Source organism: Emys orbicularis (genome assembly GCF_028017835.1).
Source record: "Emys orbicularis isolate rEmyOrb1 chromosome 4 unlocalized genomic scaffold, rEmyOrb1.hap1 SUPER_4_unloc_2, whole genome shotgun sequence".
Classification (NCBI taxonomy): domain Eukaryota; kingdom Metazoa; phylum Chordata; order Testudines; family Emydidae; genus Emys; species Emys orbicularis.
Genome location: NW_027045132.1, coordinates 93,156 through 108,983, shown reverse-complemented (window position 1 = coordinate 108,983; position 15,828 = coordinate 93,156). Strand labels below are relative to the sequence as shown.

Sequence of the window (15,828 nt, the reverse complement as noted above, 5' to 3'; positions counted from 1 at the left end):
CCTGTCTCCGGGGTTGTCAGTTTCTCCAGCACGGAATCCACATTTATGAGCAGCACTAGCTATCAGACTGCATTTCAATGTACCCCTGGGAGGCATTTAAGTCTGGATCAGCCAAGGCTCCAGAGAAAGCTTGGGAGCACAAGGGCCGGACAGGACGCCCTACAGGATGGAGACATTTCCATCTCGAATGTGGGGCTTTTATTTATATTTCAGCAGCACCGAGAGAGACGGGATCAAGGCCCTGTTGTGCCAGGTGCTGCACACACCCGTGAGACGGGCGCTGCCCCAAAGTGCCGACAATCTAAATGGTCGCATCAGACCAAAGGCAAGAGAGAGGGGAAGTGACTTGCCCAAGGTCATTGGCAGAGCTGCGATGCCAGCCTACTATTTGAACCCAGTGCCCGCGGCACCGGGAGCGGCAGAGCCAGAGAGGGAATCTGGGCCTCCAGAGCCCCAGGTCAGCAGCCCCCCCGCTAGCCCGCACTGCCTCTTTGCAGGTCCTCTCAAGCTGCACGCGATACGTGGCCCCCCCAGACGGGCGGAAGGAGAGAACGTGGCCCACGCCCACCTGAGCTCCTCGATCTCCCGGATGTAGTTCTGGATCAGGGCGCCGATGGCCTCGTTGCCATCACCTGGAGGGACAGAATTAGGATCATGGACTAGATCAGAAACTCCTAGCAGCTGGGCTGCCACTCAGCTGCCCTTGGACCTGAGCTCCGGGGTGGCTGTAATTTTCGTGGGACCGATCCGCATGCCCCACCTCGCATACACATCCTCCGGAGGTGCCCATCCTCACCTGCCTTGGCCAGTATCAAATTGGCCTCCTGGCTCATCAGGTGGGTGACCCGGCTGTTGATGGCATCAATGGCCTCCTGCATGGCCTTCACCCTCATGCGCAAGGTGGCGTTCTCCTTCTGGAGCATGGCGTTCTCCTGGAACAAGTCACTGTAGCCCTCGGCGCCGTCCTCCCCGATCACACGTTTGCCCTGCGGGGAGAGGAGAAAGGGAGATGCAGAGAGGGCAAAGCCACAGCGTCTGTCAGCCCTGGCCGAACCCAGCCGGCCACGTGCTCAATGGCGCCGTACTGAGGAAGATGGGTAGGGTAACCCTACGTCCCGTTTCGGCTGGGACAAGTCCCTTTTTTAAGCCATGTCCCGGGCGTCCCGACTTTTTTTTTGGCAAAAGTGGGCATTTGTCTCCAAGGGCAAACGGGACAAACACCCAGTTTTGTCAAGAAAGTGGGGTGCAGAGGAACGTGGGGGGGAGGCCGGGATCCAGCAGGGGGCAGGCAGGGCTCGGGTGAGCAGCGACGCCAGCCCCAGCCTTTGGGAAATAGTCAACCTATCCCATATGTGCTTTGCTGCTCGCCCCAGCCCTGCCTACCCTCTGCACAGGGAGGGGGGCTCGCGTGAGTGGCTCAGGCCAGCCCCACATGGGGGGAGGGACTCAGGCGAGTGGCTCGAGGCAGCCCCGTGGGGGGCGGGGGAGGAGGAGGAGGGGCTCAGGCCAGCCCCACGGGGTGTTCTGGTTTCCCTGTGGGAAATATGGTCACCTTAAAGATGGGTCACAGCAAGAGGAGCAGGGAAAAGGTAGAGACTCAAAAAATGGCAGGCGTGCCCGTGGGAAGGCCGTGCTCGGGGGACGGCAGAAACAGGGAGCAGCTGACATGCTGTAAGTGCCTTTTACTCAGGTAAGGTTCTGATCTGAGCCCCATGATGGCAGGAGCTGAGCACCTCCCAGTTTAATGCATTTACCCTCATGCACCCCCAGTGGGCAGGGCAGTGCTCTGACCCCGGCTGGGCAGATGGGGATTGAGGCCCTGAGGCTAAGGGAGTTGCCCAAGGTCACACGGGGAGTCTGTGGCAGAGCAAGGAATTGAACGCAGGGCTCCCAAGTCCCAGGCCAGTGCCATGACCACTGGGCCATCCTTCCTCTCGGGCTGGGGAGATACATGACTCAGCTCAATAGCAACCTCTGGCTGCTTAAGGGCTGGTGCTCATGGGAAACCAGTCCAGACAAGCTCAGCATGAAGCAGGATGTCTGATATGCCGCACAGGACAGGGATATAAAGCAGGAGGTGCCTTCCCAGCTCCGAAAGATACCCTGAAGCCTTCTCCCTGTTCAGACATGACATACAGCCCTTTAACAGCCTACCTCGCCATAGTCCCTTGCATCCTACCCACAAACTACAGCACCATTGAAACACAGCCATCTGTGGAGCCCAGTGGGGTGGAGCCCAGTGCCACAGCATACACCGCACCCAGGAGGGCATGGTGCTGGCCAAGACCAGCAGAGGAGTAGCTGTACACACAGCATGGGGCCAGATCTGTGCAGGGGAGGCAGGAATACTTTCCCCATGCCATTCGAGGCTGAGTTGCTACAGCTGGGATTTGAACCTGTGACAGCGAGGAGTCCAGGTCATACCCAGGCTTTGTACATGCAAGTAGGTCTCCCTCTAGCAGCCAGCCCCAGCAACCACAACAGCCTGCCACAAACTCAGTTAGTGGAGTTACTCCATTAGCCCAAGCGGCAGGGGCCGGCGTGGAAGGTCCTGGGTTCGATCCTCGCTGGTGACCCGAGTGGGCCGTACACACACGAGGCTTCGCCTGCTCAGCCGCCCCTTACCGCCTTGTACTCCATGAGCTCCATCTGGAGGCGGGCGATCTCGGCCCGCAGGGCGCTGATCTGCTGGCTGGTTTTGTCCTGGTTCACCACCACCTTGTTCTTGATGTTGCGAGCCCGGTTGGCGTACTTGAGCGTGTTTAAGGTCTCCATGAAGTCCCGGTCAGAGGGGCTGATGCAGGCGATCATGATGGTTTGGCTAGGGAGGACGGAGAGCCAACGGGGTCAGCTGGAGCTGCCATCAAACAATGCAGCACCTGGGCCACGTCAGATCAGCCAATTCCAACGCTGGCACATGGGTGCCTATTGGCAGCTCCAGCCACAACCCCCTTTGGCCTTTATTTACTTTATAAACGGGGTGTGGGCCCCTTCCACCCTGGGCCGGCACAGGCTGGGAGTGTGGCTCAGGCAGCAGCCTGCTTTGCGCTGGCAAAGAGAACCCTGGGTGGCCTCCCCTGCTCATTACAAAGTGGTGTTCAGGGAGTCGCCACCCCGGGCAGCCCACGGCAGGGCATTCGGGGCATCACTGAGACAGGAAGGGGGAGGGATTAGAGCAATCCCGTGCTGGGAAACTCAGCTGCCAAGTCCCAGATCACGAAGGGCTCAGACGCATTTTGCAAGAGCTAATTCCACGAAAGCTGCCTAATTGCGTCTGGGGCCCGGGACCAAGAGAGCCGAGATAATTACCTTCGAAAAGTCACTATGGAGACTCCACCGGACCCTCAGCAACACGCCACCCCAGGAAACCCACACGGCACTTCAGGTCCATCCCTGAGCCCGACCGGCCCTCCTGTTACTCAGAAATCCCCCACCCGCCTCAGGCAACACTCCCAGGGTGCAGACCCAGCGAGGGCACAGCTCTTCCATTCTGGGTCACACACACCCAGCTGAAGCGGACACCCGCTGGGTGACCCCACGCCCTGGCTCAGGGTGCCTGTTACCTGTTCCCCCCAAGCGAGTCCTGGAGGAGCCGGGTCAGTTTGGAGTCTCGGTAGGGTACGTGCACCGCTTTCTTGCTCTGGTCTCCAAGGGCGCTTATGACGTTTCCCAACGGCAGCTGCCAACAAAAAACGGAAGGGACTGAGTTTTCCCCCCGTGCTGGGGAGGGCCCCTCCCTGTAGAAAACAAAGTTCAGGGTGATCAGAGCCACCTCTTTCCAGGGAGCGGGGGACTCTGGACCAATGCACTAGCAGCCAGTCAGTGCAGCTATACCAGCCAGCCAGTGTGCAGCCCCTCTCCTGCCTCCACGTTATTCCTGAGCCCCCAGATCCAGGAATCTACCCCTACTGGGGACAGTGCTGGGTAGCGCAGCTAGTTGCCCCATCCCTCACCACCGAGTCCACCGCGCGACCCCTAGTGATGACCCGTGGTGGCTCAGTCTGGGAGCTAGTGAGCCAGGCAGGGTCTGTCTGTGTCCAGCAGCCCCTTTATATCCACTGCAGCCTGTCCCAGTCTCCTCCACCCGCTAAGAGCCTACCAGGCCGCAGTTGATGGAGATGCCCTCCTTGGCTCTCTCGCCCGTAGCTCCCGTCCGCTTCAGCCTCTCCGAGCCAGCCAGGTCGACGAAGTGGAACTTGGCGGTGAGGGTCTCGTACTCGCTGGTGGCCTGGGATCCCTCTGGAAGGCCGGTCACCTGGCAAGCAGACAGGCTGCAGCGTCAGCGCCTCCCGCAGGGGAACGGGGCTTTATCCCTCTGCTATGAGAGATCCCAACCCGCCCCCTCGCAGAGCAGCCCGCTGCGGCTCCGCTGTCAACCAGCACGTGGCAGGGAGACGTAGGAACTAGCCTGACAGCGGCTCACGCCTGCCGTGCTGTGGGGCGAAGGGCGCTCCCCTGTCCCTCTCGCGCAGTCTCACCAGGTCGGGCTGGGCACAGACTCGCATTTGGCACAGGTGGATGGTGAAGATGGCGTGGGAGCGGGAGCTCTGGACATTCATCTGGGTGCTGGCGGTTGTGCGGGACAGAGCTCCCTGCTTCAGGCACTGGATCAGCTGCAACAACAAGGAAAGGGTTCAAAGAAATGTCCACCCCAGCCTGCTGGGAGGTGGGGAGATGCCAGAGTGGGGAGGGCACCCTAGGTCAATGTGCCATAGTCACCCTGGGATGGGGGCAGCCGAGCCCCTGCATGGCATGCAGACTCTCCTGCCGAGCCATCCAGGCCCGGGTGCCAGGGCCCCGCGCTGGGAGATCCCTGCCCAGTGGCCACAGGGAACAAGGGAGCAGGCACTGTAGGGAGACCCCGGAACAGCCCCGCTCACGAGTCACCAGGAAAGCCAAACCCCAGGCAAGAGGCCAGGGCGGAGGCTAACTCAGGGTCTGTGTGCTCGGAGACGGGATTGGGAACCCGCCCATGCACAGCCATGGCGAGTAACGTGACACTCTACAGACCGAGGCCCTGGTGTGCTAGGTGCTGTACAAATGCTGAGAGACCACCCCAGCCCCAGCCCCACGCAACTGACAGAGAAGGGACTTGCAAAGGTTACGCCGCAGCAAGTGGCCCGGTGGGTAACAACCCAGCTCTCCCAGGGCCCAGCCCAGAGTCCTAAGCACTGATCTACGCTGCCCCCTGTGCTCTCTGCTGCACACGAAGTGTCCAGGGGCAGCAGAGGAGGCATTTGACCTCCAGGTCCTGAGGGTCGTTTCTGCTATCCCCAGTGGCTGGGAGACGTTCCCGCTCACAGACAACGCACAGGGCAAGGGCTTCTCCAGGACCAACCCCCTCCATGCGCTTGTGCCAGGAGCTACCCACTTGAGGCAGCAGTAGAGACGCGTCCCGGCTTCACGTGCTCACAGTCCTGTCTTTGGGCCTGACTCATCTCCCCTGGGACCAGAGCCTCCTGCAGCGATGCCTGGTTAACAAACGGCTCGTACTGCGTGCTAGGTGAGCGATTCCCTCGCCCCGGCGCTACAGGATGGGGGCTGCATTCCCACCCCCCCTTCGCCCCAGGACGCTGCTCCCATGGGAGACAGGTACCACGTGCCAACGACACAAGGGGGCATGGAAGGGCTGGGCATGGAGCCCAGACGCCTGCCCTCGGGTAACAGGGGACGAGCACGTGGGCACTGAGGATGCCAGTGGGATGGCTCTCGCTAGGCCCTGCACCACATGGCACAGAGGGCAGGAGCGGGGGCCTGGAGAGAAGGAAGGATCCAAGCACACAGATTGAAGGGGTAGGGAGTGAATCATAGAATATCAGGGTTGGAAGGGACCTCAGGAGGTCATCTAGTCCAACCCCCTGCTCAAAGCAGGACCAATCCCCAGAAAGATTTTTACCCCAGTTCCCTAAATGGCTCCCTCAAGGATTGAGCTCACAACCCTGGGTTTAGCAGGCCAATGCTCAAACCACTGAGCTATCCCTCCCCTCTGGGGACTGGCAAGGAGAGAGTTAACTCTGTCCAAGCTGGGCTCCCTTCTTGCTGCAAGGGGGGCTGCTGAGTGTGGGCAACAGGAGAGGGCTGGGATCAGCAGGGGGACAATTCTCCTTTGAGGGGGGGCTAGTAGAGCAGTTTTTTTGGGGGGGGGAGGGAAAATCCATTCACAGTCCATCCCCCTCCGCCCCTCCAGACCAGCTTTGGGAGCAGGGGCACAGTTGTACCGCGAAGCCACCACAGGAAAATCCAAAGCGTTTGGCATCCTGGTGCAGTGCCCTGATGCCACCCAGGGGCGCATCAGCCGGGCACATGTCAATGCCACACCCTGAGTGTGTCTGTCCCAGGGCGGCGGCAGCCAGAGCCTCGGACAGCTGGCTAGGAGAGCTTCTGCCCTGGGGCTGGGGCACGCTAGCTCCTGACTCCCCTTGTCGTCACTGGGGGCTCTGCCCCTCACAGCACCCGGCCCCTCCATTCTGCCCCTGCCCGCTCTCCGGCGATCCAGAGCAGCCGACCCCCCCGCAGCAGCCAGGTCCCGGGCGTCGCCCACCTCATCCTGGGAGCTGATGAGGCGGGAGGTGACGCCCGTGGTGTAGATGCTGCCGCTGGCATCCTCATGGATTTTGATGTTGGACTTGCGGTGGCGGGAGTCAGGGTCCCGGGCACTGTCGAACAGGTCCAGGATCTCCTCGTTGTAGAGCTGTGGGGGAGGGAGACAGGGCAGCGGGTTACTGGGCGGCACGAGGCTTGCTGCAGAGCCTGGCATGGGGCTTCACAACTTACCTCCCGCCACTGCGGGGTGCACAGGGGCCGTGCTCAGACCCCTGGGGCCTCCTGGCTCCCTCCAGGTAACCCGACCTCCCCCATATGCCTCCTGGGTCTTCCCCCCCACCTCTCCTCCAGGTACTCCCAACCTCCCCCCCAATGCCTCTTGGGTCCCCCCCTCCTCAAGGCCTCCCCTACCCAGCACACGCAGAGCAGCACAGTGCCAGCGTGCTGTCCCGATGATCCCTAGCTAAGGGCACACACTGGAGCAGTGAGTTCCCCAAGGCCATGCGCCAAACCAGTGGCAGAACCAGGAATAGAAAGAACCCAGGCATCCTAGCTCCAGGCCATGCCCACTAGGCCTTGCTCTCTCCTTAAAAGCTCTCAGAGAGCAGACAGGAGGCCGAGGAGCCAGCTCACCGCACCTGGCATTCCCCCCATCGCCATGGCCGTCAGTCACCCAGCACTGTCCGTACGTCTGGGGACCCTGCTGTCCCCCTAGTTATCTGGGACTAGAGTCCGAGCAGGGTAATTATCCAGAGCCCAGCAAGTCAGGCCTGGCCCGCCGGGGTGGGGGTGTCATCACTGACAGATTGACCTGTCCCGGTGGAGAAAGGGGCTAATTAGGGCTCCAAGCCGGGAGGTCCCCAAAGGCAGGGAAGCCAGAGCCAATTCTGCACCTTGCCCTGGATTAGCTTTGCAAGCAAGCCGTGTATCACCAGCCCAGCTACTGCTCCCCTGCTGGGAGCAGGAGCAACATGGAAGGGGCGAGCACTGAGCAGAAGGCGGCGGCGGAGGAGAAATGGATTTAGTGCCTGTGGCTAATCGGGGGAAGGGGCAAGAACAGCAGGGCAGGTGCATTGAGCCCATCCCAGTCACTACAGGGCAGGAGAACGGGTGGGCTCAGAGGAAGCCCCCTGAAGGCCCAGGTCCAGAGGGGCTATGTAGTGGCTCCTCCTTGGCAGAGCAGCGTAGAACAGACAGGCTTCACCCCATCTACGATATTAACAGGCCCCTCTTTACCCTAATATGCAAGCACCTAACAATCTACCGTATTTATCCTCACGCCTCATTGTACAGATGGGGAACGGAGGCCAGAGAGACCAAGGGACGTGCCCAGAGAGTTACCTTGGGCATGCATGGCAGAGCAGGGAGGAAAACCCCAGGTCTCCAAAATCCTGCCGTAGGGCTGATCCAGGCTGTGACCCTACACGAGGGATAGGTAAAGTGACCCGGCCGTCCCCCTTCCCCAGCCACCACCTGCAGATGGGATCCTGCCCTGGAGTGGTGGGCGTGCCTGGCCTCCCATTCCTTCGCCCGGCTGGCTGACAGTTCTATGGGTGGCACAGGCTGGGACCTGCCCATTTGCGTAAGTGACGAGAATCCAGCGAATCATTAACAGGGTGGGTGGTGCGCTGAAGTCCCAGAAGGAAGCTGGGCTGGGGCCTCACTGCTTGTGGTGCTAGACAGGCTGCAGATCTCAATCTGGGACTCTCGCCCACCCGGCCTTCGCCAGAGATGCTGGGAGGCCATGTTCCGATCACAGGGTCTGGGCCCTGGCCCAGGACACAGAGTGGAGCAGTGAGTTCACCAAGGCCACATGCCAAGTCAGGGGCAGAACCAGGGGTAGAAGCCAGGAGTCCTGGCACCTGGCTGGCATTAGGCCCGTACGCAGTTCATTGCAAGGATCCCAGCTCAGGGGCTAGCGGGAAAGCACCGCAGAGCGGCTCTGAAGATAAGGCTAATCCGTTCCACTGTCCCTGGAAGTTAGCTCCAGAGGAGTAAAGCCTCCCCTCTAATGAACCTGCCCGGAGAGGTCACAGGACACGGGTAAGAGCACAGCAGATACAACAGCACAGGTAATTACCTTGCATGCTGGCAGCCTCGGGAGCTTTAACGGACCCCCACTATCACCCCAACGAGAGCACCTTTTATTCCAGCTGTGCATACCACGGCGCCGAGATTCAGCCACCTCTGGGGTGGAGGGCAGCTATCAGCACACCCCACTGCGGGAGAGGGGACATTGGGGCAAACCAGTCCCCACAGGACTGCGCTACCCTGCTGGGTTTGCAGGGAGCGTGGGTGTTCAGCGTGGAGACGACAGGCGCTATAGGCCAGCTGAGCCGGTCCCTGCATGCGTAGTGATGTTCTGGCAAAGCAGCCAAGCAGGCAGCTAAAGAAGGCCTTATCTACCCTGGCCATCTCGTGCAGCTGCAGCCAGCCAGCCAGCCGAGGAGCCGGTAGTGTGGCCTAGTGGCTAGAGCACTGGCCTAGGACTACAGAGACCTGGGTTCTGGTCTGTTCCCAGCTCTGCCACTGGCCTGCTGGGTGAGTGACTCCCCCTCTCAGTGCCTCAGTTTGCCCATCTGTAAAATGGGATCATGATACTGATCTTCCTTTGTAAAGCACCTTGAGCTCTCCTGAGGCAAAGCGCTAGATACCAGCTGGGTCTCGATGATGCGACGGTAAAGCCTGAGCTCTGCCTACACTAGGGCCTTCGCGGTCACTGTGATTCTGTGGATCGCCTGGAGCGAGCAAGGCTGGGCACAGCCTGCCGGGGGAATACGAACGGGTGACTCTGAAATAGACCAGAGGGGTTTGTGTGGAGGAAACTCCTGCCTCATGCTGGGACTGGAGGCTCCAGAAGCCCAGACATCTAAGTTTCTGAAACTATTTAACAGGCAAAAATATCCTGACCAGAAAACAGACAGGACACAATAAACTCAGCAGGCAGCCCCCAGCTCCAGCACTGCCAGTGTCATTAACCCTTGCAGCGCTGGAGTCTCTGCTGTCGCCCCAGCAGCCTCTGGGCTTTGTCAAAGCTTCTCTATAGCCGAGAAGCTAGCATCTGCCAGCCCGGCCTTCAGACTGGACGGCTTCTGGTGCTGAACCTACAGAGCTGCAGCAAGGCCAAGGAGAAGGGTTTTCAGATGTAGCTCCTCTTAGCCTAGGTGGGATGGTTCAGTCCACGTAAAGGGTCCACCAGCCACCCCGTGGCAGCCACGGCGTTGGCCACGTTTGCACAAACTCTCCACATGCCAGTGCAGTGGGGCCAGATCCTCAGACATAGCTTCATTGAAGTCACTGGAGTTACCCAAGCCCATAAACTCTAACAGGGCGTTCCCAAAGTGGGTGTCGCTGGGAGGAAAGGGATCGAGCAAAGGGAAATGTAGGCTGAATAGCAGGAGGTTTCGACAACAGCGAGATCTCCTTTGGCGACTTACGCGGTGGGAGTCCCAGCACCCCGTGGCATTCACAAGCAGGACTGGCTGGCTCTGGGGAAGATGCTATAGGAGGGGGAGACGGGATCTCACAGGGTTCACTGCAGCACTTGTGTCGGATCCTATAGCTCATGCCCAGGGCTGGGCAGTCACACAACGCTGCTGGCGGAGGGGCACTCCCCGCCGTACTGAATGAGAAGCAGGGTTAACCACCACTCAGAATAGCCTCGCCCTGACAAAGGGATTTCAAAGGAGGTGCCAATGAGCAGGAAGTCTTCCCGCGTCCTGCTTCCGTGCCAGCTCACAGGCACTCAGGGAAGAGCCAAAGCCCTGCCAAGGCTAGAGATCCTTGGGAACACGGTCGCACTTCCGGCTGCTTCAGATCTGGGGCAGAAGAGATGAGGAGGGTGTCATGGAAGCCGGGAAGGTTTCCTATTGGGGTAACTTACCCAGCCAGGTACAGGGGTCTGAAGTCATACGGGTCTCAACTCTTTGCCCAGATGGAGAAAATGGAGCTCAGAGACTTTCCAGGGGGAACTCTGTGCTCTAGTGGTTTGGGCCTGATCATCTGGAGATGTGCAATCCACTTCTGGTTCGGACCCAGGCTTGCCTGATCTTTGGCCAGTCACTATCTGTACCTCCATTGTAAAATGGACCAGTGGTATTTATCTAATTCATCAAGGTGTTGTGAAGCCCAAGAAAATACTCCTCTGAAGGGATAGATATACAAGGATCATTGAGGGCACTGTGTCAGCAGTGGGATTAGACTCAGGACCTCCCTGCTCCCAATCTTTCAGTCCTTTCTAGGCTATATAGCCTTACAGCAGATGCTTTCTCCTCTACACTTTTCCAACAGGGGAGGCATTTCTATGTTGAAGTGGGACTAGTTTTCAGATCACTTGAGATTTTACACATTCTAAAAAAAAGCTCAAGTTTCAGGATTCCATGAAATTACGCAAAAGTGATTTGGCAAAATAGTGTCACAGTGGTTTTCCGTGATTTCACAAAATCCCTCTCACCCAGCTCTAGTCACTAAACACAAGGATGGCATAGTCTGGATCGATTATACCACAGCACACATTTCTCTATCAACATGATCCGAAAGTAAAATGCAAAGCCAATCCTTTGAAAAGCTCCTGGCTTTTCCACATGCGTTTGGGGCATTACCAAAATAGAAACTTTGTCAGAACAGTGGGGCTAGCTATATACAGCCTTCCTGCATTCGCCCAGATAAGTCATTCTAAACCCATTCCTGTCCTGAACTGCTGATGGATGCTGCATTTGGTTTTTTCATATTCCACCCCAGAACTAGCTGCGTGTGGGTAAGAGCTGAAGCAATCACAAAGTACACAGTCTGCAAGGCATGATGGGATCGTTCTAGATGAAAGGTGCAATAAGAAAGGTTTGGATAATGATAGGAACATGCTAAAATCAGGCTCTGGAGACTCAGGTCTACACTAACCCCCCCACTTCGGACTAAGGTACGCAAATTCAGCTACGTTAATAACGTAGCTGAATTCGAAGTACCTTAGTCCGAAGTTACCGCGGTCCAGACGCGGCAGGAAGGCTCCCCCGTCGATGCTGCGTACTCCGCTCGCCGAGCTGGAGTACCAGCGTCGAAGGCGAGCACTTCCGGGATCGATCCGGGGCACTTCCGGGATCGATCCAGGATCGATTTATCGCGTCTTAACCAGACGCGATAAATCGAACTCAGAAAGCCGATTGCTTACATCCGGACCCGGACCCGGATGTAAGTGAAGACGTACCCGTTAGGGCAAAGAGGTGGGAAGGGCCAGTACGTTACTTTCAAGGTGATGAGAAAGCCTGAAGCAATAGATGGGGTGGAAGGCGCTTGAGAATTCCTGCTCAGCTGGGGAAGGCTGGGAAAACCTGCATCCTTTGTACAGAAACTGGACTTTGGCCCAAATCTGGATGCAGACAAGTGGATGCAGAGTACACGGACTGCAGTGGAGCCAGCCCTCCAGCTCCCAGACACAGAGGGGGCACAGATAACCAGCACCACTGCCTCCCAGAGAAGCCAGAACATAAACAGTCAGCACCATTTTATGTAGGGCCCACAGCACGTGCCCCCCTGAAGCAGTGCATGAGCAGCTGTGGTTTGCGGTCGCTGGGACAGACACCCCCACCCATACCCTGTTCCGGGGTGTGGGAATGGCAGCTCCTCATGTTCCGGGGCCCCAGCTTGCTCCCCCCTCGCTCACACCCACCTCCAGGAACTGGGCGCTGACTTTGAACTCTGGCACGGCTGTGCCACGCTCCTGCGCTGCCCGCTTGCGCTGCTCGATGCCACTGAAGAGATGGGAGATGGCCCGCGGGATGATCCCGTGCTCCTCCTCCGAGATGTTTGTGTCAAAGCCGGTGCCCATGGTGTACGTCTTCCCAGCGCCGGTCTGAAAGGGCACAGGACGGGCACTTAGACAGCCCCAGGGCGCATCAACCTAAGAGCAGCCCCCTGCAGCTCCAGCCCTGGGCTGCCAAACCCAACCTGCACCCGCCCCTCCCTGACTATTCCCCAACAGCTCTGTTGATGCCCCAAAATCCCAACCCACAGCCCCCCCAATATTCCAGCCCTGGGCCTCTGCCCCTGCACCCCACCAACGAGCCTCAACTCCGACCTGCAGGCCCAGCCAAGCACCTTCCCGCATGGCTTTGCTGGCGCAGCCAGGTAGCCCGCAACTGCTAACAGCCGAGCCTGGCTTCAGTGCAACAGCCCAGGTTTACCGCCGAGACACAGGACGGGGACAGCCGGTACCTGGCCATACGCCAGCACAGTGGCATTGTAGCCTTCGAAGCAGCCCTCGATGAGTTTGCTGACGCAGGTGGTGTAGATCCGCTCCTGCCACGTGTCCAGGTCGAACACAAAGTCATAGGTGAACGCCTTGTCCTTTCCCAGCAGCACCTGGGGCTCCCCAGGCGTCACTGAAGTGCAGATGTGGCATCCCTCAATCTTCTCCTTTGACAGCTGGGGACGGATCCTGCCAGCGGGAGAAGACAGACAACTGAGGACACAACAATCTTACTTCTCCCAGAGCACCCTGCATCCCTGCAGCAAGGGGGACCACCTTGCCCACCAGTGAAATGCAGCCACCTCTGGGCTGCAACCTGGCAGCAGCTGCTTAACCACACAAAGTAACAGTCTGGAACAGGAATACCACACCCAGGTGAACCTGCGGGATGCAGGCTTTAGAAAGGCAGCTGGAATTTGGTCAGGGTGGCCCCCCGACTCTTGAGACTAATGCAGTAAGATACTTAGAGACCACACAAAGGGTAGGGACCGAGGTGTTACTGTCACCTCAATGTTGCTGGTTCAAATCCCCCCAGTCAGTAGCTACTGACAGCAATTCCCATGTGATGGTTGCTTGGCCCGTAGCAAGTGATATTGGTGGGCCCCAATATACACACACTGGTATATGAGGGACAGTAAATTGTGGGGGAAGGTTTATGGAAAATATCCTTCTGCTATTACAAAAACAGTTCCTTATGATTATTGGTCTTGCAGTAGCTCATAGGAGCCCAAGTTATGGATCATGACCCCCTGGGGCCAGGCGCTGTACAAACACAGAACAAGAAGAGGGTCCCTGCCCCAAAGAGCTGCTGATCAATTGTGAGACAAGAGACCCCAGGCGGCTGCTGACAGACGACGAGCACAAGGAAACACGGCCCTGCCCAAGGCTAACAGAAGTCTTAGAAGCACCTTTCCTATTTATTAATGGCTCCCTGGCCTAGTCAGACGCCTATCTCCCTCCTCCTCACATTCTGCTAGAAAGAGCAAGACCCATGTTTTCAGCACTGGCCTCTGATTCTGGAGGCTTCTCTTTCTGGGGAGCCCATTTTGAGACAATTGGGGCCCAATTCCCAGAGGTACTGACTGTCCCGCAGCTCCCACTGACGTCAGCTGGATTTCCTTGTGCTCAAACCCTCTGGGAAAAAAAAAATATCAAGGCCCACTGTGTCTCAGGCTGGGCCCCCCAGAAGCAGAGGCATCCCAAATCCGTGGCTGCTATTGAAAGTTTGTGTTGACCAGCTCCCATTTTCATTTGCACAATAAGTGGGTCAGGTCAGAAGATGCTGGATGCTCCCTAAAGACTGTTCCCAGGGGCAACTTGGGCCCTCGGGTGGATTATTTCTCCTTCCAGACCTCTCTCCCACTCCTTTACTGCTTGCAACCCCTCACCCCATTAGATACGTAGGGGTCCCAGCTGCTAATTTATGGCAGTGGGTGCATCAGAGTGTCCTAACTGGAATACGGGTTTGGATGACCTGGGCACGTACAAACTACTAGGACAGGTAACACCTGGTTTAGATATGCAGATCCTCAACCTGCAAGGCATAGGTACGTAGCCCCCCACATCTGCGCACAGCCCCAAACTGCACACCCAATTCAGGGATCTAGAAGAATGCATGCTCACTCATTTAAAATGTTATTTATAAATTCCTAGAGGGACCATTCTGATCACACAGTCTCATCTCCGGCATAACACAGGCTTTCCCCAGTAACTTCGGAATCAATCCCATGATATGTGGGTGAGCTAAAGCAGATGTATTAGAGATGCACATTCTTGATTTCAAAGCTTCAAGGGATGGAGTATCCACCACAGCCCTGGGTAAGTGGTTCTGGTGTCTACTTACCCTCACTGTTCAAATAAAACACAAACCTGTGCTTTATGTCCAGCCTGAATTCATCTGATGTCAGCTCCCAGCTGGTAGAACTCATCGTTCCTTTGTCAGATAGACTACTGCAGTGCACATGTTCAATCCACATCATTAAAAGCTCCCTTGACGCAGTTTCCCATCGTACAAATTTGAGGCTTAAACATTTTTGCCCAAAATCAGTCATTAAAAATAAACCCTGGGGTAATCCGAATATTGCTAATCAAAACAGACAAGGGAAAGAGACAATACAAACCCCACATGAGCGAGACCGGGGAAGCCAGAGATGAAAATCAACCCAATCTGAGCCAGGAAGGGAAGAGCTCGGCTAAGGGTCTTTTCAGTACTCGCTCTCAAGTTCTTCATTACCTTCTAAATCACAGCGCTGAAGGCCAGAAGAGACCATGAGCCAGTCTGACCTCTGTAGCTCACAGGCCATCAGCGCCACCCCAGCATCCGCACAACCCAAATCAGATCAAGTAATCGTAATTTCACACACACACCTAAAATTCTGCTGTTACACGGGAATCAACAAAGAGAAATGTACTGCTAACAAAATGACCTGCAGCTTTGCTTGGTAAAACAGCTGCTTTTGCTGAGATTTTAAAGTCTCCTATTTTCAGGGGATCGGCCTGGCAGCTCTGAAGCTGGCTTGCCTGGGAAGAATCAGGGAGAAAAAACATGACACCAAATACCCTGATAAAAACTCTTTTTGGAGACTTATTGACAAAACTTCCCTCATTGGCGGTTTTATAAATACTTATATTAATTCCTTTAAAGCCATGGAAGCCAATAGAATGGACCACATGATTAATACCACCACCCTCTCACTAAGTGGGGCTTATCAAATAGTGTCCGATATTATCCTCAGCTACTGTTTAATGTACTTTAGCCATGGGTGAAGCAAATCCTGCATGGCCACTCTGTGCCTCAGTTTCCCCATCTGTAAAGCAGGGATAATGATATCAAATACCTTTGTAAAGCTCTTTGAAATCTCTGGATGAAAGATACTGTGTAAGCGCTAGGTGTGATAGACTCAGACTTTAAGGCCAGAAGGGGCCATCTTGATCATCTCACCTGGCCTCCCGCACATCGCAGGCTGCAAAACCCCACCCAATCCTGTAATAGACCCCTAACTACTGGCTGAGTTACTGAAGTCCTCAAATCATGGTTTAAAGAC

At 56.9% G+C, this 15,828-nt stretch overlaps 1 protein-coding gene across 1 annotated transcript in view; it reads right to left on the bottom strand.

The window, feature by feature from the left end:
- Nucleotides 1-14,712, bottom strand: part of LOC135894784 (kinesin-like protein KIF21B) — a 41,312-nt gene extending 26,600 nt beyond the window's left edge. The window contains 10 exon segments of the mRNA XM_065422877.1: nucleotides 569-632; nucleotides 797-986; nucleotides 2,626-2,821; nucleotides 3,564-3,679; nucleotides 4,100-4,255; nucleotides 4,479-4,613; nucleotides 6,542-6,691; nucleotides 12,206-12,388; nucleotides 12,751-12,973; nucleotides 14,654-14,712. Coding sequence (XP_065278949.1) covers nucleotides 569-632; nucleotides 797-986; nucleotides 2,626-2,821; nucleotides 3,564-3,679; nucleotides 4,100-4,255; nucleotides 4,479-4,613; nucleotides 6,542-6,691; nucleotides 12,206-12,388; nucleotides 12,751-12,973; nucleotides 14,654-14,712 — 1,472 coding nt within the window.
- Nucleotides 14,713-15,828: the final 1,116 nt, after the last annotated feature.